The 21,805-nt window shown below is 46.7% G+C and overlaps 1 protein-coding gene across 11 annotated transcripts in view; it reads right to left on the bottom strand.

The window, feature by feature from the left end:
- Pcnt (pericentrin) overlaps positions 1–21,805 on the bottom strand; it is an 89,245-nt gene that overhangs the window by 6,685 nt on the left and 60,755 nt on the right. For 9 of the 11 annotated variants that reach the window (XM_035450455.1, XM_035450460.1, XM_035450458.1 and 6 more), the window contains 12 exons: positions 21,423–21,805; positions 19,630–19,729; positions 17,918–18,078; positions 15,906–16,070; positions 13,323–13,490; positions 12,081–12,264; positions 10,982–11,204; positions 10,655–10,805; positions 9,143–9,823; positions 4,776–5,020; positions 3,325–3,427; positions 2,112–2,285 (listed from right to left, as the gene is read on the bottom strand). The exon at positions 21,423–21,805 is cut by the window's right edge and continues 301 nt beyond it. In XM_035450455.1, coding sequence (XP_035306346.1) covers positions 2,112–2,285; positions 3,325–3,427; positions 4,776–5,020; positions 9,143–9,823; positions 10,655–10,805; positions 10,982–11,204; positions 12,081–12,264; positions 13,323–13,490; positions 15,906–16,070; positions 17,918–18,078; positions 19,630–19,729; positions 21,423–21,805 — 2,738 coding nt within the window. The remainder of the gene's footprint in view (positions 1–2,111; positions 2,286–3,324; positions 3,428–4,775; positions 5,021–9,142; positions 9,824–10,654; positions 10,806–10,981; positions 11,205–12,080; positions 12,265–13,322; positions 13,491–15,905; positions 16,071–17,917; positions 18,079–19,629; positions 19,730–21,422) is intronic. The other 2 variants (XM_035450464.1, XM_035450461.1) reach the window with 1 other exon arrangement.

Genomic DNA, 21,805 nt, shown 5'->3' with positions numbered 1-21,805 from the left:
AATGTCTCTCAAGGGCCAGGATCCAGTGAGGCATTGCTAGCCCATGATCACATGCCATGTGTTGTCCCTTGTCACATTGGGCACCATTTTTTGTAGAGCTCAAGTCATGTTATAAGGGTAACACTTCTGGGGCAATTATCATTCATTTGCTGAAATATTCCACAAAAGGTACACGTTAATAAGAATAAGCCAGAAACATCTGCAAAATACCTACTAATTCAAGGCTTTAAATCTTAAATAATCTTAATAGTTCCTCATTCTAGAAATGCCGGTTGCTAACAAGCACAAACACAGTTAGTTCTGTTCTAACTCCATTAAACCACACAAGAAAAGCCTAGTTGAATGGAACAATGTGAGAAAATTTATTTGGTTGTTTTTGGTTTTTTTTTATCTATCAAAAATAGTTAGCCCAACAAGGGCCCTCCCCTTCCACTTTGCATATCCATTAGCCAATTGTGTCAGAGTGTGAAGTTGAACTCCCACCAATGGGATGAGACACGGTTATCACCTATATGAGGGATAAAAGATGCCATTTGGGCTAAAGTGTTTGCATTCTGGCAAACATATCCTTTTTATTTATCCTTGCCAAATTACTTTTGCTTTGTTCCTTTGTGTGACACTGAGATTATTCATTTCTAAAAACAGGAATAACAATGGGCCAAGAGTGAGCAAAGGGGAACCTGTATAGCCACCACATGTCAAGGGCACAGACTTGCGAGGGTGACTCTGAGGCGATGGAACAGAGGTGCCCTCAAAAGTTGATGCCTGGGACCTGCCTGGTAGATAGGGATAGGAATCAAGGCAGCCAGTCATCATCATGCCAACACATGGCTCTCCAGGGGGAGTCAGAAGCCAAGGCAGGCCCGGATGAAGAAAAGGCAAAGACAGTATGATTTGTATGAAATGTCAAAGTCACTGCTAGAAAGGACTGCTGTGGCAAAGCCAGTCACCTTGAACCCAAAGAAGGTAGTCCACCAGTTCATTCACAGCCCCTCTTCAGTTTCCTCATCTCTACACTAACCTCCAGGACCAGGTGCTACCACCAACTGGGGCGAGAGCCCACAAAGCTCAGTGGGTTTCATCACTGTCCAGTAGATGGGACTTTTAGGAGAAACAAAGAGTTCAGTGGGACACTCTAAACAAGGAGCCTTAAAACACGCGCTGAAGCGAGAGGGCTCTGGACCGAGGTCTCATCCGCAACCAGGACTTCCTAGTCCCTCACACCTACTTACACTTCAACACACAGGTATAGGCAATGCTGTTCTGACTAGCAAGCACCTTGTAGCACAGGAAAAACAAAACAAAGTAATAACACTGGACAGAGAGGATCTCATGAAGTCAAAGTTTCTGTATTACCATGGAAACTTCAAATGAAGAGAAAGTGGAATCTCTGCCAGCGACAGATCCAAGATTAGTTCCAGAACAGACAAGGGACCCAAAAAACTAAACACTAAGAAAACAAAACATGGGTTAAGAACTAAACAAAAAATTCTCAAAAGAAATAGAAATGGCTGGGAAACACTTTAAAACTGTTCCACATCCTTAGCCTCAGGGAAATGCAGATTAAAGCCACTTTAAGGGCTGGAGAGATGGGCTCAGCAGTTAAGAGCACTGACTGTTCTTCCTGAGGTTCCGAGTTCAATTCCCAGCAACCACATGGTTGAGGCAGAAGGATCAGAAGTTCAAGGTCATTTGCAGATACATAGTGTCTGAAGCCAACCTGGGCTACCTGGGATTCTGCCTCCCGTCAAAAAAAAAAAAAAAAAAAAAAAAAATCCAATCAATCAATCAATCAATCAATCAATCAAAACAAAATGAAACCCATCAAACTGGGTGTGGCAGCGTGCACCCGTGGGGAACAGAGTCAGGAGATACACTTAAGCCCAGGAGTTTGAGACAAGCCTGGGCAGCAGAGAAAGACCCTGGAATTCTGAGTCAGGCTGTACACTAGAAGGGACGGCGCCCATAGGGCCAGCCAGAAAAAGGTGCACAGAGGCCTCAGGTCTAGGCAGAGGCCAGCTCCCTGACGAGTAGAATGGACGGGTCTGACATAGCACGGTGTACAGAGACAGCGGGCAGAGACTATGCCAGGAAGAGACAAAAATCCTTACACTGAGAATGCAGCCCTTCTGCATGTGGTGTTTCAGGGTCTTCTCCAGCCGGGACACAGTCCTGCACAGCTCCGCTTTCTCTTGAGTCGCCATGCTGATGGCTTTTGTAAGGGTGTCGTTGTCTCTCAGCAGTTCATTCATGAGTTGGACGTGGAGCTCTGCAGCCATCTTTTTCTGGAAAAGGAGCAAACAAATTTATAAGAATTTTGTGTTTTAATATTACTGAGTGCTTCAGAGACTATAGTTTTAAGTTTAGAGTTTGATACCAGGCTTGTGGGACTGGGCATAGCAATATGGGGTAGGAAATTACAGGTCACCAGATCACATTTCTTTATAAAATAGACCCCTCAAAACTGGACTGGAAATATCTGGTACATAAAGTGATACAGGCCTGTTACTGATCTGGCTATTCTAAGAGTCCTATACCTAGGTGGCGAATAAAATAAGGAATATTGCTGTTCATGCTGAGGGGTGTAACCCGTGTGATTCACTTAGAATAGGCCTGTGCACTTCACAATTGGGACCTTTAGTCCTATATGGAGAAATTTTAGAACCTGCACCCAGAGGAGAGGCACAGGACTTAGCACATCTCCCTAGGACACTTGATGAGGGGGTGGTTGGATAACAGTAAGTGGTACAGCTTCTCTGTTATCTGGTAACATGCTATAATCAGAGTCATGGATCAGCAACAATGTCAACATCTAGGACACCTAGGACTGTGAGCCTCAAAGGCTACTCCCAGGAGCTTAGAGCATCCCAGGAAGACCTGCAATTGCACTCTAGCCCGAAGCAGAAGCAGACAGGAGACAGGCTGGGCCGTGAACAGGTTCCACTTTGCAGGCATCTGTCCTCAGCAAAAGACTAATGTCCACACAGTCTCTAGCTCTCAGGGTGCTCCTGAGTCATGTACAGTGAGCATCAAGTATAGATAATCACATGGTATGTCAGATGGTACGGCTGAGACCCCAGGATGTCAGAATCAGATGTTAAGACATAGAATACAGTGCACAGTGCACCCACAAGGACACACGGGGCAGATGGTTACTCACTTGCCCAGACAACAAGGGAGTAACAAACCACTGGTTAACAAACGAGCTATAAAGAAGCCATGGCATCCTCTACCAACTACCAGAAGACACCGTGGGCTGGGAGCTTAGTTTTAGCCCACCATCTAGACAGAGCAGATGTGCAGCATGGAGCAGCCTGACTGTACCTTAGAGGAGGCCGGAATGCTTAGTTCAGACTTCAGTTCCTCAAGGGTGCGCATTAAGGATGACACCGCCTTCTCGTTTGATGACGTCCAATCTTTAATTGTCCTAAGAAATCAAGCGGGTGTTTAGAGGGGTTTACGTATACCCCCAAATGATTACACTCCTAAGATGTTCAAGAACTCTCTTTTCCTGGCACAAAGAAAGTGCATTTGTGCAGCATTTCCTCTGAGAAACCCAGGGATCGAGCGCTGCACTTCTGTGTGGGCGATTCGTCATGCCAGTGAGTCCCTTCACTCAGAATCTTTGTGTCTAACGGTTGGCCTAGGGAGCACTCTTTTGACCAGAGTGCTGTGGAGGAAGACTGACTATCCCAGAAAACACACACATCTGTGAAACTCAGAAACCTTTAAACTTGAGCTGGCAGCGATGGCCAACTGCCCACATCCTGACATCCCACTGCTTCCTGCTGGGTTGGTAACTAAGGACAGATTTCCTGGACAGTAAGATGTCTCAGCATATAAAGGCACTTGCTGCCAAGCCTGACCCTTTGAGTTTGATCATTTGCTTGGTGGAAGGAGACAGACTTCAACAAGCTGTCCTTTGACCCCTAGACGCTCATCTACACAGACACACACGCACAAAATAAATAAATATAACAATAAAAAAAAACCCTTATATAAGTGCTGTCTAAATAAAACTGCCTGGAAATCATGCTGTTCAACGAATCGAATCCAGGTATGGACAGGGGGTTGTCCCAGCTGATAACAGCATCCCACCTCGGTGGGCACGGACAATGTAGGACAAGCTGAGGGAGCATCCAGGTCTGGGCAATCCACATCTGCATGTGTGTGCAAAAACAATTTCAGCACAACTGGAAACTATGAAAAACACTATTCCTATGAATATTTATTTGTTATGTATGCAGTGTTCTCCCTGCATGTATCCCTGCAGGCCAGGAGACGGATCTCATTATGGATGGTTGTGAGCCACCATGTGGGTGCTGGGATTTGAACTCAGGACTTCTGGAAAGAGCAGCCAGTGCTCTTAATCACTGAGCCATCTCTCCAGCCCTAATAACAAGGTGTTTTGTAACATTAGAATATAAAAATATGGTTTTATCAGCATCCTTTAGAAGATCTTGCCCATTGATTCAACTAAACTCATGGAATGAGAAATTGTGCGAGAGACCAGACTTGGTCCTGAAATCAAGAGCTGCCAAATACTTCATTTTTTTCACTTCATTTTTTTCCATATAGTTTTGCTATATGGACTTGTTAGCGTGGATGTAGACTAGGTCAGCCTTGTGGTGGTCCTCCAGTCTCTACCTTCCTGGTGTGGAAATTACAGGCACATGCCATTAGCTAAACTCCTGATTTTTTTTTAATATAAACATTCATGGAATGGGTGGGGGTGGGGTACTGGTGGTCACTGACTATCACCTGTGCATGCATACCTGTCCACAGTGTGGTTGGTGAAGCTTGTGAGGAGCCCCGCTGCACACAGTAGCTGTTGCCGGATCTTCTCCAGCTCTTGTTGCTGTTCCTGGACATGGTCCAGATCCAAAGAACCCAAGCGGGGGGAAACCCGGCAAGCGCCATCTCCCCCAGGAACCTTCTCTTTCCGCTTCAACTCTCTCACCATTTGCTGAAGCTGCTCGATTTTATGCTCATCACGCTGGCATTGTAATTCTAATTCTCGCTGTCACAATGGCAAGAAAAATGGAAAAGACCATTAGAGTTTTCCAAAAGAAACTGTTTGATGTTGGGCATGGTGGGGCGTGCCTATAGCCAGCACTTGGGAGGTAGAAGCAGGTAGATCATGAGTTGATGGCTTGCCTGGATGTACACAGTAGGTCTAACTAAGACCAACCAGAGCACAGTCAGACCTCAGCTCAAAACAAGGTAAGTCCTCAACAATTAACTGGCCAAAGACCAGCAATGGCATGTAGCACCTCACAGAGAAAACCCAACACAGATCAAGCACAGCACCTTTGAAGACGGTGTCTACACCTTCAACACAGTCAGGCAACCCCAACAGCACAGTCTACACTGCAGTCTCAGCTTAGTTAGGTTGTGGCCAAGTCCAAGGCCTATGAGACTGACACTGGCTGAACTTCATATTTATGCCTATATATACACATCCCAAGGCACAAGTCAGTAGGGAGTGACAATAACGTGTATATGACAAACCATGCCTGCCAATGCTGGGTGGCCCTGTGGCCTCAAGCCTGACTTAACTGGTCACCAACCTAGCCTTACGAAATGGAAGTGAGCAGTGCCACAGAACTGTAGAGATGCTAGCCCTCAGACTGGGTACAGGGCCAAGGGCAACCAATGGACCTGGACCCTCCCCTGACAAGGAGGTGAAGTCTAGTCACCAGGTGAGGTAAGGTGGAACAAAGGTGCCTCAGAGAAAGCCAAAAAGGCCTCAGAAAAGCCACAGCAGTAAAGCATTTATCTAATATATCACACAACACGGCCAATTCTCAGTGGTTCCAGAGGGCCTTTTGTGCGAAAGGTGTGAGTAGAACTGCAAGAGCAGACAGAACCAGAGATGAGCCTGCTTTGCTGGAGAGAGTTCAGAGTCAGACTTGAGGCCCACATAAGCTTTGGGGAGACTGGCTGCAGCGTCACACCCAGCATAGCTCACAGGAAACCAGCTTTCTGACATTGTTTCCGCCCCAAGAGCAAGCAGAGGTCCATCACTCTTAACCTCCCAGGTGAGAACAGCAAAGTACACATTGTTTAGAAAAAAGAGTATCCTGGCCTGTAATGTCCAGGCCAGGCTCTGGCAGTCAGGCTAGGAAACTGGTCTACAAGCCAACCACACTGATCCTCTGCAAAATAGGAACCTCCAGCAGGAGGTGCCTGGTCAAGATGTCCCGCCAGGAAACACTGTCCCTACATCAGGGAACATCCTCTTTGTATTTAATTACTTTCAAGCAACAGACATATCTTTCAGGTTCACGGGGGGGGGGGGGGGAGAAAATCAAAATGAAACAAAAAGTTTTCTGGAAAGTGAAAATGGCTTGGGGGGTTGGTTCTTGAAGGCAACCGCCTTTTAAGAATCACACTGGCTGGAGATACTCACCAAGGGGAGGGGGCTGGGGAAGGCAAAGGCAGCATAAATTCCCAGCTCTGGCTACATGCCGCATCCTTCAGGGCACCTCTGAGTCTGGCCTGAACACTGCACAATGGGCCACCTGCCTATACCTCTAAGACCATTCATGTTTTCTATTATGTGCACTGACAAAGAAACTGTAACTGTTGTAGATGGTGGTGTCTCTGTTGAAGTTTTGGACTTTTCTATTAAGAAAAGTTTTCATACTAATTTTGAGTGTGAGCATTAAAGTGTGCACCTGGAGGATTAAAAAAAAAAAAAAAAAAAAAGACTAGTGAAATGTCTTAGAGCCATGGTTCTCAACCAGTGGGTCAAGACCTTTTTGCAGGGGTGGGGGGTGTGAACAATCCTTTCACAGGGGTTGCATACCAGACAGACTGAATATCAGATGTTTACATTATGATTCATAACAGTAGCAAAATTACAGTTATGAAGTAGCAGTGAAAGAATGTTATGGTTGGGGGTCACTACAACATGAAGAAGCATATTAGGGTCGCAGCATTAGGAAGGTTGAGAACCACTGGCTCAGAGGATAAAGTTGATGCCCATACAAGCCTGACACCTGAGTTCAACCCTCAGAACCCACATAAAGGTGGAAGGAGAGAACCAAGTCCACAAATTTATTCTTTGATCTCCATGTGCTTGGCATGGCATGAATATGTGTGTGCACGCACGCGCACACACACAACATACACTGAGAAAATAAAATTTTAATGTAGTGTATGTTCACTGTAAACCTCAAAGTCATCTGGACTCATAGGCCAATCACAAGAGTGTAAAAAGAGGTTCTACTTATACAAAGTGTCTCAAAGAGAATAATTCATAGAAAAAGAGAGATCAGAGACTCCCTGGGCTGGGCATGGGGAAAGGCAAGTGACTTCTCAACAAACACGGTCTCACTGGCGTGTCATCACTTTTCATAAATTTCCTAATTGCTCTGTCAGAGGGCATCAATTTAGGTTAGGGAACCTTCTCGTAGAATATTCAGCGATCCCCGATGAGCATTTACAAAGCTAATAATGTATTCTTCTGAACATCTAGAAATGAGCTAGCTTTGCTCATAAAAAACAAATGTGCCTTTCTTAATGACTAAAGACAAAGCCACTGGTTCTACACTTTAGTGCTAAAAGAAACAACAGCAAAAAACAGACAAAAGACAAAAAAGGGCCTTACTAGCATCTCTGTGAATTCAGTGCCAGCCTAGTCTACACAGTGAGTACCAGCCCAACCAACGTCACATAATGAGATCCTGTCTCAAAAAGACCCCCCAAAAAACAAATGAAAAGAGGGCCCTGATATATCACCTAGGCTGGTTTTGAATTTGTGATCTACTAACCTCAGTACCTGAGTGCTGGAATTAGACACTTGGGAAGCAGAAGTAGGTAGATCTCTGTGAGTCTGACGGCAGCCTGGTCTAAATAGCAAGTTCCAGGATAGCCAGGGCTACACAGAGAGACCCTATTTCAGGGAAAATAAATAAAATAAAAGGGAGAAAACTTCCCAGGCCAGACCACAAAGGCATTGTTACCCTGATCTAAACCCAAAGATAACATAAAACTAGAGGCTAATATCTTCTCTAAATACAGATGCAAAAATTCTAACCAGACAATAACAAACTGAATACAGCGGATAAACTAAGTTGTTCAACCTGCCCTGGTGGAGCTCTTCCAGGAATGACTGGCTGGTTCATCCGGTGTAAACCAATCACTGTAATATATTCTAGGGTAACTAAGAATCCACAAGAAGGACCCCAACTAAGACTCCTAGCAATAGTAGAATAGGTGAAGCCTGAACTGGCCTTCACCTATAATCAGATTGATGAAAACCCCAACTATCATCACAGAGCCTTCATCCAGTAGTTGATGGAACCAGACACAGAGATCCACAACCAAGAACCAGGCTGAGCTCCGGGAATCCAGTTGAAGAGAGGGAAGAGGAAATATATGAGCAAGGGAGGTCAAGATTATCTACAGAGACAGCTGAACCAAGCTCCTGGAAACTCATGAACTCTAGACCTACAACTGTGAAGACCCTAGGGGACTGAGTTAGGCCCTCTGTATGTATGTGGGAGACAGTTGTGAAGTTTGGATTATCAGAGAGACGTTGACAGTAGGACCATGATACAAACTTGGTACATGAGCTAGCTTGTTGAAGCCCATTCCTTAGGATGGGATGCCATGCTCAGTGGCAGTAGGACCACACTATAATCCCAGTACATGAGTAAGCTTGTTGGAGCCCACTCCCTATGGTGGGATGCCATGCTCAGTCAGCATAGGATAAGGGCCGGGCCCTGTCCCAACCTATTATGCCAGACTGTGTTGACTCCTCATGGGAGCCCTTACCGGTGAGGAGGAGTGGACTGGGGGTGGGCTGAGGAGGAGGCGAGGAGGGTGGGATGGGAGGGAATGTGGTTGGAATGTTAAAAAAAAATTGGGGGGGGCAGAAAAGAATAAAAAAGACTATTTTCAAATTCAAGACTTGCAGGGTGCCCAAAGCGCTGAGCAATACTTAGAACAGAGAGAGCCATCACACTTCTAACTTCAAAGCCTGTCACAAAGCTAGAGTGGCCCACACAGCATGGTGTCACCATGAAGAGGAACAGGAGGGAGGCCAGGAATGAGTGCAGGTGAGCGAGCGGTCATGACCTCGGGTCGTTAAGGACCTGTAAAGACTTATGATCTGCTGGAAGATTGCTCTCACCAGCTTCTCCTTGTCTGTCTGCCACTTCTTCTTTTCCACGTCTGTTCGGCTTGGCCTCCTCTCCATCCTCCTGGCTTCCTTGCGTCCTTCTTGCTCTTTCACTCTTGAGGATAACTGTTCTAATTCTGCCTGCAACCACGCTGATTTCTCCCTCTCTCTCTCCAGACAGCATCCCAGCTCCTGCCTGTGAGTCTGCAGGGCATCCACGGCTGACCTCAGGCTGCCACTTACCTCCTTCTCTTTCCTGAGCTCTACACAGCGCTCCTGAGCCTGAGACTCCAGTTGCTGTTGTGTATGTGCAGCCTCTTTCTTCACCTTTTCAAGCATGCTTTCCAGTTCCAGGGCACGTGCCTTCTCGGCTTTCAGCTTCCGCAATAAGGCATGCTGAATTTGTGTCTCTTGGCGCGCACAGGCTTCCTGCATGTTGCGGCTCAGCTGCTCCGTCAAGAGCCGCTCATGCTGTAAGGCCTCTGAAAGCTCGAGGGAGCGGCTCCTCTCGGCCTCTAGGCTCTTCTGCAGTTCAGAAAGCTGGCCCTTCTCCTGTGCCAGCAGGGCTTCACAGCGGGAGGACTCGATCTGCAGCTCCTTCTGCAGGTTGTCCTTGGCTGCACGCTCGTGTTTTAAAGCGACGCATAGTTGGTTATTTTGAGCACGCTGCTTCTCCAAAGACATTTTTAACTCCTATATTGATGGAGGAAACAAGATTGTGACGATGAATACCAAGAGGAAAAGGATCTGGATGGTTTTCTTACTTATACTTTCATTCAGAAATCATAATTTTCGAAAGTTATCCTTTGGGTAAAACCGTGCACAGGCCTGAATGGATGAATTACTATTGTGTGGGAGTAGTAACGAGGAAACATGTGCGCACATCTAATCAAGGAGGGTTCCTTTCTCCCTTTCCTAGAAATTCCAAAGCACCAGTATGCTCAAAGACACACCTGACATGTGTTGTTCAGAGTCACTGTAGCAAAAGACTGTGAGCTCTGGGCCACACGGTGAACATGGGGCACACAAACAGCCCATGCTTCACACTTATCCACTCTATGAGGATCACAAATGCTGTTCACCATCCGGATAGCAATAAGGAGGTTCTGTGACACTGGGTACATCGGCCACACTCCAGAGACTCTGTATTTGTGTGTGTGTGTGTGTGTGTGTTTTTGTTTTGTTGTGAGAGAAAGAACATGATGATGGGTGGGGGGGGTCTAATCAAAACATATTACATGAAATTCTCAAACATGAAATAGACACTTTAAAAAGCAAGTAAAAAATAAATGAAAATGCTCAAAGACCACAGCAGGGAACAACCAACAAGGCCATGGAACAGGCTGAATTCAGGCCATGGATTTGAAAGGGAGCAAACTGAAGTAGACGGGAGGGTTTCAAACAGAAGGGAAAGGGGAAATGACAATTATATTATAATCTCAAAAATAGATAAAAATATAGCCTTATTTTGTCTTAAATTCCTTTTACTTGGGCTGCCGTAAAGAAGAAGGAGAAAGCAGTCACCTCCAGGGCCCTGGAGCTCTGGCCTTCCCTCTGCAGGTGCCGCAGCTGTTGCTCCTCGTGCTGGGCCTGAAGGGCCCGCTCCTTTCCACGCTCACACTCCAGCTCCTGAAGTACACCCTTCAGTTCATTCTCCTTCCCGTCAAGCATGGCTCTGGGAGGGAAACAACGGGCAGCCATGAGCGCTGTGTAAGGGGAAGGTCCTGGCAGGGATCCCTCTCAGTATTCTCACATCTAAAGACAAAAGCTCCCACAGCACCGGCCAGCCGAAGGACATGAGTTGGACTACAGCATGACCCTACCAACAACAGTCACTTCTCAAGGCCATACCTGAGACGAAGGACTTCCTGCTGCACCTTGTCCAGGGACTCCAACAACCGCGTGTTCTCCTGCTTACACGCATGCAGCTCCGACTTCAAATCCTGTACTGCACTCTGCTCCACCATCAGGAGCTTCCGGACGTCACTGGCCTTCTCTTGCTCTTTGTTCAAGGTTTTCTGTAAGTCACTTGCTATGCACTTCTCCTGTTCAACTTTGTATGCCAACAGTTCAACTGAGAGAGATTAAAACATGAGACAGCATTACCCACAAATCCACAGTGCACCACACAAACCAAGTTAAACTATACATGATGTTGATTTGGTGAAGATGGGTTCCTGTGAGGGAGAAACTGTATTTCTGTGAACTGGAAGCCACTGTCTCTATGGGAGCCAAAGCCGTTCAGGGACATGTTCCTATGTCTTCTGAGACCATTTTACTTAGGTACTAATCTGGTCAGGACATGTCCCTGAGACCTATAGCATCAGCCAACCCTCTCCCACACATACCTACAGAGACAAGTCAAGGCCCACGTGGCTTCACTGAAAAATTCTCCCAGAACCTCTGGAAGAAACTAGCCTGGTTCTACATAGTCCTCTAAAATACAGGGGAAGGGAACACTGGTTCTTACAAGGCCAGGACTTTGCCAACAGAAGGTCAAAAAAAGAGTCCAAGACCACAGACCTGGGCTCTTGTAAACAGACAGACATGCACACACACATGAACCCGATTACCCGACAAAAACCAAACAAAAACAGAAATAACTGACCCACACAGAATGGAAAACAACTGAATGTCAGGAAGGTTGTCAGGCAAGGCCTGATCAATACAAGGGCCAGAAAGGAGAGATTCCATTTGTTCACAGATGCTGTCTATAAAAAAGTTCCTTAACGTATGTGAAAATATGTTGAATGTGAAAACCTACATAAAACAAGATCCTGAATTCCACTGAGAGATAGCAAGATTCTCAAACACTTGCACACACTCAGAGGAATTGGGCCTTTGCAGCTGAGGGTCTGGCCATCCCCACTTGCCTATCGAGTCCCAGGGAGACTGAGCAAGGGCAGGTGTGGGGCAAACTGCATGACGTGACAGGAACAGCGGCACCTACCTTGTCTTCGTAGCTGGTGCTCCCGCTGGCTCCCACGGGCCTCTGTGCTTGTCAGGGCTGCACACAACTGCTGCAGCTTCTCTTGGTTCTGCAGGTGTGTCATGCGGAGCTGGGCACGCAGAGCCTGAATCTCAGACAGCAAGCTGCTCCTGTCTGGCAGACACTGGACCTTCTGCAGGTCTCCCTGGAGGATGGGGAGAACAGATGAGGTGTGAATGCTGGATGGCAAGCACCCAGGTGAGGAGGAGAAAGCCAGGCACGTCTCATCCTGCACAGCTACATCCTTTCAAATCCAAGGTTCCAGCACTGTTGGAACAAGTTTGACGACGGTGTAAGGGTGAAACAGGTGCACAGTAGCCCAGGGCCTTACTCTAAGCCCTTTCCTGACAGTTCTGGGCCCAGTGTAGTACTGTATTAGCACCTCAACTTTTAAGTCAGGACTTCTCATCTGTAGGCAGTGACAAAATGTTAATGTGTCAGGTACGTCCAGGGGAGAAAGACTAAGGGAAGAATCCACCAAGCACACTAGTGCTTACTGAGGCAGGATATTTGACAACACTGTGAACCCTGAGATTATGTTATTTACTGGAAAAACCTGCTTCTTGCTGAGGTGTGGTCCAGCCCCAGCACACACCTTTAGTCCAAGAGCTTGGGAGGATTAAAAAGTCAGCAGTAGGTCAAGCTGGGCGGTGGTGGCACACACCTTTAATCCTAGCACTTGGGAGGCAGAGGCAGGCTGATCTCTGTGAGTTCAAGGCCAGCCTGGTCTACAAAGTGAGTTCCAGGACAGCGTCCAAAGCTACGGAGAAACCCTGTCTTGAAAAACCAAAAAAGGTCAACTGTAGGTCAAGAGGTGGAACAAGCAAAAAGTGAACAAGAAAACAATAGGGAGTAAGAGGGAGTCAGGAGGATGGAAAGAGACACACACAGGAAACAGAAGGGAGGGACACTGAGGTGGAGGAGTCAGCAGAAGAGGAAGGTTGGCTGGATGCTTTCCCCGCCTCTCTGAGTTAGCAGGATTTCACACCAGCATCCAGCTCCCGAGCCTTTATTGGTAAAAACCCGATTGAGATTTTGTTAAAAAAAAAAAAAAGCAACAAAAAACAAAAAAACAACTTACAAGTGAAAGCATGATATTACACAAGGTTTCCTTAGTTACCACATTCCAAAGTTTAGAAAAACTTTCCCTTACACCCTGCACAAGTTGGTAAAGCAAAGCCCAGTTTCAAGCCTGTTACTCACCTGCTCTTTAATAACCTTCTCCAGCCTCTTGAACAGGACATTATAATCTCCTAGATCTAAGCCATAGGGTCTAGACTGCAGCTCAGCGTTCTCCTGCTCTCTGGCAAACACTTCTTGTATTGCCCGCAAAAGCTCCCCACTCCATGTAAGGCATGTTTCCGAAGGTTCCTGTAAATGAGACACAAGAGACTCAGGGCTAGGCAGGGGTGCAGCCTCTTTGCCAGAGGCTGGCCCAGCATGTGAAAGGAGCTAGCTTTAAACTCTCATCCCGCCACAAACAAACAGTCTCTGTGCACTCACCAGTGTGCACCACAAGGGCTAAGAACTGAATGTGTCCCACAGATTCATATATTCAGTCCTAATTCCCAATGAAGAACCATACACTGTGACTAACTGGGATCACAAAGGGAGACTTCCTCTCATAACACCGCAGTTATCTTCTTAGGAGCAGAGACTTAAGAGTCCTCTCTCTGCTATAGGAGGAGGAAGCAACTGCAAACTGAGTACTCAACTCTCACCAGCCAGGCTGGAGTCTGATCTCACACACCCAGACTCCACACAGGTCAGAAAAAAACACCTATTGTCTGAGCCATTTAGTCTGTGGTGTTTTATCACGGTAGCTGAGGAGATGGAGAGTAGCATAAAATAGTCTGACTGAAGAGGTGGCATCAAAGTGCCTAGAATGACTCAGGATGTGAGAGGCAAATGCTATCCTCAAAATACCGATATCAGGGAGAGATGGCTCAGAGGTTAAGAGCACTGACTGCTCTTCTAGAGGTCCTGAGTTCAACTCCCAGCAACCACATGGTGGCTCACAACCATCCGTTATGAGATCTGGTGCTCTCTTCTGGTGTGCAGATATACATGGAAGCAGAATGTTGTATACATAATAAATAAATAAAATCTTTTAAAAAAAAATACCGATATCAGTTCTCTAAGAGTGCAGCCCCTGGTAAACAGACAACCAGCAGAAGACCACTATGGTCATTCATATGAAAATGCTCCCCCCCATAGACTCCTAGGGAGTGGCACTATTTGAAAGGGTTAGGATGTGTGGCTTTGTTGGAGGAAATATGTGGGGACTTGGCTTTGAGGCTTCAAATGTTCAAGCCAGGCCCACTGGCTCCTTCTCTTCCTAACTGCTGCTGATCTAGAGGTGGAACTCTAGGCTGCTTCTCCAGCACCATGTCTGCCTGCATGCCACCATGCTTCCTGCCATGATGACAATGGACTGAACCTCTGAACTGTGAGCCACCCCAATTAAATATTTTCCTTTATAAGAGTTGCTTGGTCATGGTGTCTCTTCACAGCAATAGTAACCCTGACTATAACAACCACACATCCAAGAATATTTGGGCAGAACAAATTTGTTGTAAAGAATACACACACACACACACACACACACACACACACACAACACACACACACACACACACACGGAAAAGAAAGGTAACATGAATCTGAAAAAGAGGGGTGGAGTGAATATGATCAAAACATGTATAAAATTCTCAAATAGTATTAATAAAATCTTAATACTAGTATTGGTGGCTGGAGAGATGGCTCTGTGGTAAAGTGCACCACACCAGATGTTCATAATTGTCTGTAACTCCAGTACCACTGAATCCAACGTCTGCCTCTTCTGGACTCTGTGAGCAGCAGGCACACATGTGGTGTACAAACATACATGCAAATACTCAGGCAGGAAAAATAAGTTAATTTTAAAAAATATCGATAATCAGGGGCAAGCAAGATGGCTCCCAGGGTAAAGGCTCTTGTGGCCAATCCTGATGACCTGAGTTCAACCCTCAGGAAACACATGGCAGAAGGAGAAAACCAACTCCCACCCACACTCTGATCAACACACACACACACACACACACACACACACACACACACACACACACACACACACGGCATCCCCTCCCCACACAACAAATATTTTTGTTTTTTGGTGGTTTTTTGTTTTGTTTTAATATTGGTAGAAGTATTGAAGTGGCACAGAGCAAAACCTGGGTGTGGTGGTTTGAATCCACCATGTGTCCTCCATGGTCTAAGGCCATTTGAACACTTGGTCCCCAGCTGGTGGCGCTGTTTGGGGAGGTGTAGGAGAAAGTAGGGCACTAGGGCAGGCTTTGAGAGCAAAGAGCTTTACCCACAGTTTACTCTCTCTGCTTCATGCCTGCTTGAGACATGAGCTATCAGCTCCCTGCTCCTGCCACGCCGCCTCACCATAATGTACTTATCCCTCTGGGGCCACAGGCCAAATTAAACGTTTCCTTCTGTGGGTTGCCTTGGTTGCCATACTTGACCACAGCTACAGTAAAACAATTAATACAATGAGCAACTTTTGTTCCTTTTCTTCCTGCTGCTGCACCTGCTGAGCTCTGGTCTAAAAAGACCCAAAGCTATATGGAGCTGTCCTGCTGGGTATTTTGTGCTTCCTGGGGCTGTGGCCAGGGACAGGCATGGCTGATCAAAGACATGGCGGGTGGCACGACCACATTATGAGCAGGGCCTAGGTCTGTATGTAAGTCTGCCACTACGGGTGGCTCCTTCTTACTTACTGAAACAGCAATTTCCTACCTTCTCTCCTCTGTCAGCTGTCGCCTCCAAAAGGGCCTGCCTGTCCCTTGGGAGGCCATCCAGGGGGTCACGTGGTTCACCCTTGCTCAGTGAATTAGGGAGGTCTTGGTTCTTTGACAAGGCCAGTATCTGGTGGCTCTCATCAAATACCATCTGCAGCAAAGCCTATAGCAGGAAAAACACATCGGGAAGGGGGGGGATATATCAGCCCCAAACCATCATCCACACACTGAACTACCACCACCTCAATTCATTAACTTCAAATAAACAATTATTTTGTTAGGCTGCTTAAACAGACAACACTAAAAACCTCTCTACCATGTTTTGTACCATAAATAATTTGGAGAGACACAAAGAAACAAAGCTTAGATAAGTTATTCATGTGTGTGTGTGTGTGTGTGTGTGTGTGCGATTGTGCGCATGTGTGTGTGTGCGTGCATATGTGTGTGTGCATGTGCGTGCGTGTGTGCGCGTGCATGTGTGCATGTCTGTGCGTGTGCGTGCGTGCATGTGTGTGTGTGTGCACGCGCGCGCGCGTGCGTGTGTGTGCGCGTGCGTGTGTGTGCGTGCGTGCGTGCGTGCGAGCGTGCGTGCGTGCGTGTGTGTGTGTGTGTGTGCGTGCGTGCGTGCGTGCGTGCGTGCGTGCGTGCGTGCGTGCGTGCGTGCGCATGTGTGCGTATGGAGACCAGAGGCTGATGACAAGTATGTTCCTCAATCACTCTTCACCTTATCTTTTAAAATTAGACTCTCTCACTGAACCTGGAGCTCACTTCAGGAACTTCAGCTACACTGGCTGGCCATTGCATCCCAAGGAACTCCTGCCACTGACTATCCATTGCTGAGATGACAGGCACAAGGTGCCCTGCACTGGCTTAAATGAGTGTTAGGATCACCCTCAGACCCTCATGCCATTGTGGAATTTCTGAATAATCTCCCCAGTCCCTTGGTTTCTACTCTGAAAGAAATAGTTTTACTTTGACATAATTTCAGAATTCTTAGTAACATTAAAATTGTTGTATTTACTGGTGGGTTTGGAGACATGGTTCAGCAATTAAGAGTGCTAATTGGTCTACTAGAAGACACAAATTCAATTCCCAGACACCTCACAACCATCTGCAGTTTTAATCCCAGGGGCTCTGACACCCTTTTATGGTCACCAAGGACAAGAGGTACTCAAGTGGTATACAAACAACACGCAGGCAATTCACAACCATCTGCAATAGGATATGATGCCCTCTTCTGGCATGCAAAACACCCATACACATAAAACAATTTGGACTGGAGAGATGGCTCAGAGGTTAAGAGCACCGACTGCTCTTCCAGAGGTCCTGAGTTCAACTCCCAGCAACCACATGGTGGCTCACAACCATCCGTTATGAGATCTGGTGCCCTCTTCTGGTGTGCAGATGTACATGGAAGCAGAATGTTGTATACATAATAACTAAATAAAATCTTTAAAAAAAAAATCTTGTTAAAAAAAAACAAACAAAACAAAACAAAAAACAATTTAACCTACAATCTCAGCACTAGACAGGCTGAGTTACAGGCCAGGCTGAGCTACACAATGAGACCATGTTACAAAAAAAAAAAAAAAAAAAAAAAAAAAAAGAACCACCAAACAAACAAAACAAACCCCTTGTTTGGGGTACTTCTATTATTTGAGTAAGACACCATACTGTCATGATACCATTTAGTTACCTAGTCATGTTGACATCAATGTCTTTATCATAAATGGCATACTAGTTTAATGGCAGCAAGCAGCTTTTTCTCTCCCCAGAGCACAGACTCAACAAGCCAGTTATGAGACCCTCAAGGAAGAGGCTCCGAGGCCCTGACCTAGAAGGTGGCCTGCAGGTGGGACTCCATTACCGTAGTGGTTCAGGAGGAGTGTGCCCACCAAAGGGCTGGGGCTGACTATCTGAACAGGTACAGGTGTAATCCAGTCAGAAGAGACAGGCTTTTCATTCATCCTGAGCTGTCAGTGCTCTTGGACAAGAGCTCTTGGGCCTTACCTTCATATGCTTTGCATGGATTTCCTTCTCCTTCATTGCTCCTGGTGACTGGTCAAACCTTCTGGAGAAAGGTACAACAGCAGCAGCCACAGGGCTGCTGCGGGGAGTCTCAGATCCCCCTGAACCCAAAGTCAGCATCATACCACCACTTGGGCAATCGCCTAGGAACACATGGGGTCAGGAGTTAAACCACAACATCCATTTCCAAATCCAGTTACAGCCACTCACACTACATAAAACATCCACAAGTACCGGGTAGTCAACCAATTTCAGAAACCACGAGCAGGAGGAAGGAGAGTAACTAAGGAAAGCTTATGTTGCACGTTATGTGTCGTTTGTGACTTACTAAAGTTCAGGGTTATCTCAGCTCCTTACATGGGTGTACCTGCTCACCCTCACACTGACAACTACATCCCAGAAAGCCCTGAAGAGCAGCCAGACTATAACTAAGGTCTAGGTACTTCTCACCCAGCAAACCAGCAAAGGGACCAGGAATACAGCGGACAGGGGACCAGGCCTAGCGGAGGTGGGAGCAGCTGGATGGACTGCAGTGTCTGGTCTAGAAAGGTTAACTGTGTCTGGCTTGACATGAGATGAAGAAGGGACAACGCTGAACACAGTCCAGAACTTGCGGTTCCAAGCACCTAACAGTCGGGGGCTTTACAGACTCTTGGGAGCGTATAAGCTCGATCTTCAGGCCTACAGGCTACACTAGCCCAGGAAAGCCTCCAGGAACACGCTGGCCAGGGAGACACAGTAAGGGTCTGGTGCCCAGGGAGAGGATTCAGCACCCAGCCTATAGGGACGCAGCACTCCAGGCCTACAGACAGCAAAGGTAGCAGATCTCTACTTCAAGGAAGGTCAGTCTACGTTCTCAGACACTTAATGGAAATATTAACACCAAAATAAACTGGGAAGAAATAAAATGTAGCAACAAAAGGAAATCTTAACAAAAATAGCTAGTATGTACAGAGGAAGCCCAGACACTTTCTCAAGCATGAGGTGGGAAAACCAGAATGGACAGACAAGAACTCACAGTCTCGACATGCTAACACTCACGTGGACGGATACAAGTATACAGACCTCCAAAGTTGACAAGGGGAATTCAGTGCTACGTTTAGATACTATTTTAGTTTCATTTGATTTTGTGTTGTTTGAGAGGGGGTCTCGAACTCACAGAGATCCGCCTGCCTCTGCCTCCCAAGCACTAGGGTTAAAGGTGTGCACCACCAGGTCTGGCCAGATGCTCTTTTAAATAGCAAATTCGGAGGGAAGATAAATCAAACACTAATGCACAGATGTCCCCTGGGAGCGCTGAACCCAAGTTGGGGCCTGGACAGAAGTCACCTACGGAGTGTAACACCGACAACACTGACCAATCAACCGCTCAGGCCATATGCTCCAACTATATGTGTGTGTGTGTGCGTGCGTGTGCCTGTGCACATGCACTGTGCTGGGAACCCTGACTTCAAAACCACAGTAACATTCTTAGGACACAAACAGCAGCACAAGTCGGAGACAGTGCATTTGGACAGCAGGGAAGACAAGGAGGGAACCGTTCATACTTTCCTCAACTCTAAAAGCATGTGTACAGGTGCACGCACACACACACACACACACACACACACACAAACGCACGCAGGCACATACACATGCGCGCATACAGGCACACACACACAAACAATAAAAAAAAGAAAACACGACTGACTCACTTTTCCCAGTTGCATCACTTCTTGTTAATTCATGAGGGGATGTTGTTAACAGTTCTTGAGAATCAAAAGATGTTACGATAAAGTCTTCGACATCCTTCTCCTATTCAGACAGGCAGATTTTGAGATGGTCACAAAACAGTAAATAACAGACGGAAACACACTTGGATCAAAACATACCAGCTTCCCACACTCAGAGCACACAGTATGTTGGAGGTGCTGGCAACATCTGCTGCCAACAGCCCAGTGAGCACTGGGAAGGTTGTAAGAGATGGAGAAGTGGCTCAGCAAGTAAAGGCACTCACAGCCTGAGTAGGAACCATAGGACCCACATGGTAAAAAGAGAAAAACATTTCCCACGAGATGTTCTCTGACCCCCGTGTGACACACACACACACACACACACACACACACACACACACACACAACACACAGAGAGAGAGAGAGAGAGAGAGAGAGAGAGAGAGAGAGAGAGAGAGGCACACAATAAATAAAATGTAATTTTAAAAAACTTGAAAAAAAATAACCTTTATAAATAGCCACTAGCAAATTCCTCAGATCCTTAAAATTTGAGCATAAATGATAGTGTATGTATGTATCCCCCAAAGTATTTTCATACAAAAATATCTCAAAATGGAAAAATGTAATCAAACTAAAAAATAATAAATTGACGTGTTCTTAAAATTAACCAGTATTACGTGTATAACCATGCATTAAGCACATATGGAATATTACTATAAATAAATCCAGGGTGCTGGTGGTGCACGCCTTTAATCCCAGCACATGGGAGGCAGTGGCAGTTGGATCTCTGAGTTCAAGGCCCGGGATGTGGCTATGGCTTAGTCAGTAGTGTGTGCACTCCCATCTCCAGCATCCACATGAAAACCCAGTGGGTAGGTACAGAGCTATAACTGCAGCGCTTGGAAGGTGGAGACAGAAGAGTCCTGTGGCTTGCTAGCCACCCAGTATAGCCCAAACAGCAAGCTCTGGTTCTGTAAGAGGCACCATCTCAAAAGAAGGTAGACAGCAACTGAGGAAGAAGATACCACGGCATTGACCTCTGGCCTCTACGTGCATGCATACACACAAAATCTACATTTCAGGCAGAGTCCTTATGTAAATTACACAAGAATTGCCGGGCCATTGGTGGCGCATGCCTTTAACCCCAGCACTTGGGAGGCAGAGGCAGGCGGATCTCTGTGAGTTCCAAGCCAGCCTGGTCTACAGAGCAAGATCCAGGACAGCCTCCAAAGCAATACAGAGAAAACCTGTCTTGAAAAAACCCAAAAAAAAAAAAAAAAAAAAAGCCACAAGAATTATGACTGTGAGCCGGGCGTTGGTGGCGCACGCCTTTAATCCCAGCACTCGGGAGGCAGAGGCAGGCGGATCTCTTGTGAGTTCGAGGCCAGCCTGGTCTCCACAGCGAGTGCCAGGATAGGCTCCAAAGCTACACAGAGAAACCCTGTCTCGAAAAACCAAAAAAAAAAAAGAAAAAAAAAAGAAGGAAAAAAAAAAGAATTATGACTGTGTTACTCAGAATCAACCTGAGTTAAGGCACGCCACGTAAATTTTTGAGGATGACAATTAACCCTCATGTTTCACATATGACAAAAATGATCTAAATGTCCCTACAAATAGTCAGGTGTAGGACTGATTTCTTATGGGAGTCCAGGCTCCTCAGCAACTATGAGGCACCTACAGTCAGATGAGCCAATAATAGCCTGGCTGTGATGCATCCCTACGAAAACACTGACCACCCACAAAGGCTACCACAGGGAGTGAGGGGAGACACCTACCGTAGCTGGCCTCTCCACATGGTGGTTCTCAGCCGAAGGAGTCACCACCCACAGCGGGGCCTGTGCTGTTGCTGACTTGCCCGGGTAACAAAGCAACCCTGACGCATCGGCCAGCTGCAGTGAGTCTGTCCAGTCTTGGGAGGAGGTGTCCACACTGTGCAGGCTCACTGTGCCTGTGCAGGGTGTCAGGGGGAGGCTGTGCTGGGGCTCGGGGGTTGAGTCCTTCCGGAGGACCTCGGGGGAGCTCCAGGAAGACAGGTCCAATGCCCTCGCTGGGTCCTTCTGGGGCTCAGCCTCCTCAGGGTGGAGGGAGTCACTGTGCACGCTGACTTGCGAGGAAAGAGATCCACCTTGTGGTGTTAATGGTTCCTGAGTGGGAAAAC

The sequence above is a fragment of the Cricetulus griseus genome, assembly GCF_003668045.3.
Source record: "Cricetulus griseus strain 17A/GY chromosome 1 unlocalized genomic scaffold, alternate assembly CriGri-PICRH-1.0 chr1_0, whole genome shotgun sequence".
In the NCBI taxonomy this organism is placed as follows: domain Eukaryota; kingdom Metazoa; phylum Chordata; class Mammalia; order Rodentia; family Cricetidae; genus Cricetulus; species Cricetulus griseus.
The sequence above is the reverse complement of the archived record's forward strand: the minus strand, read 5'-3'. Positions and strand labels throughout refer to the sequence as shown.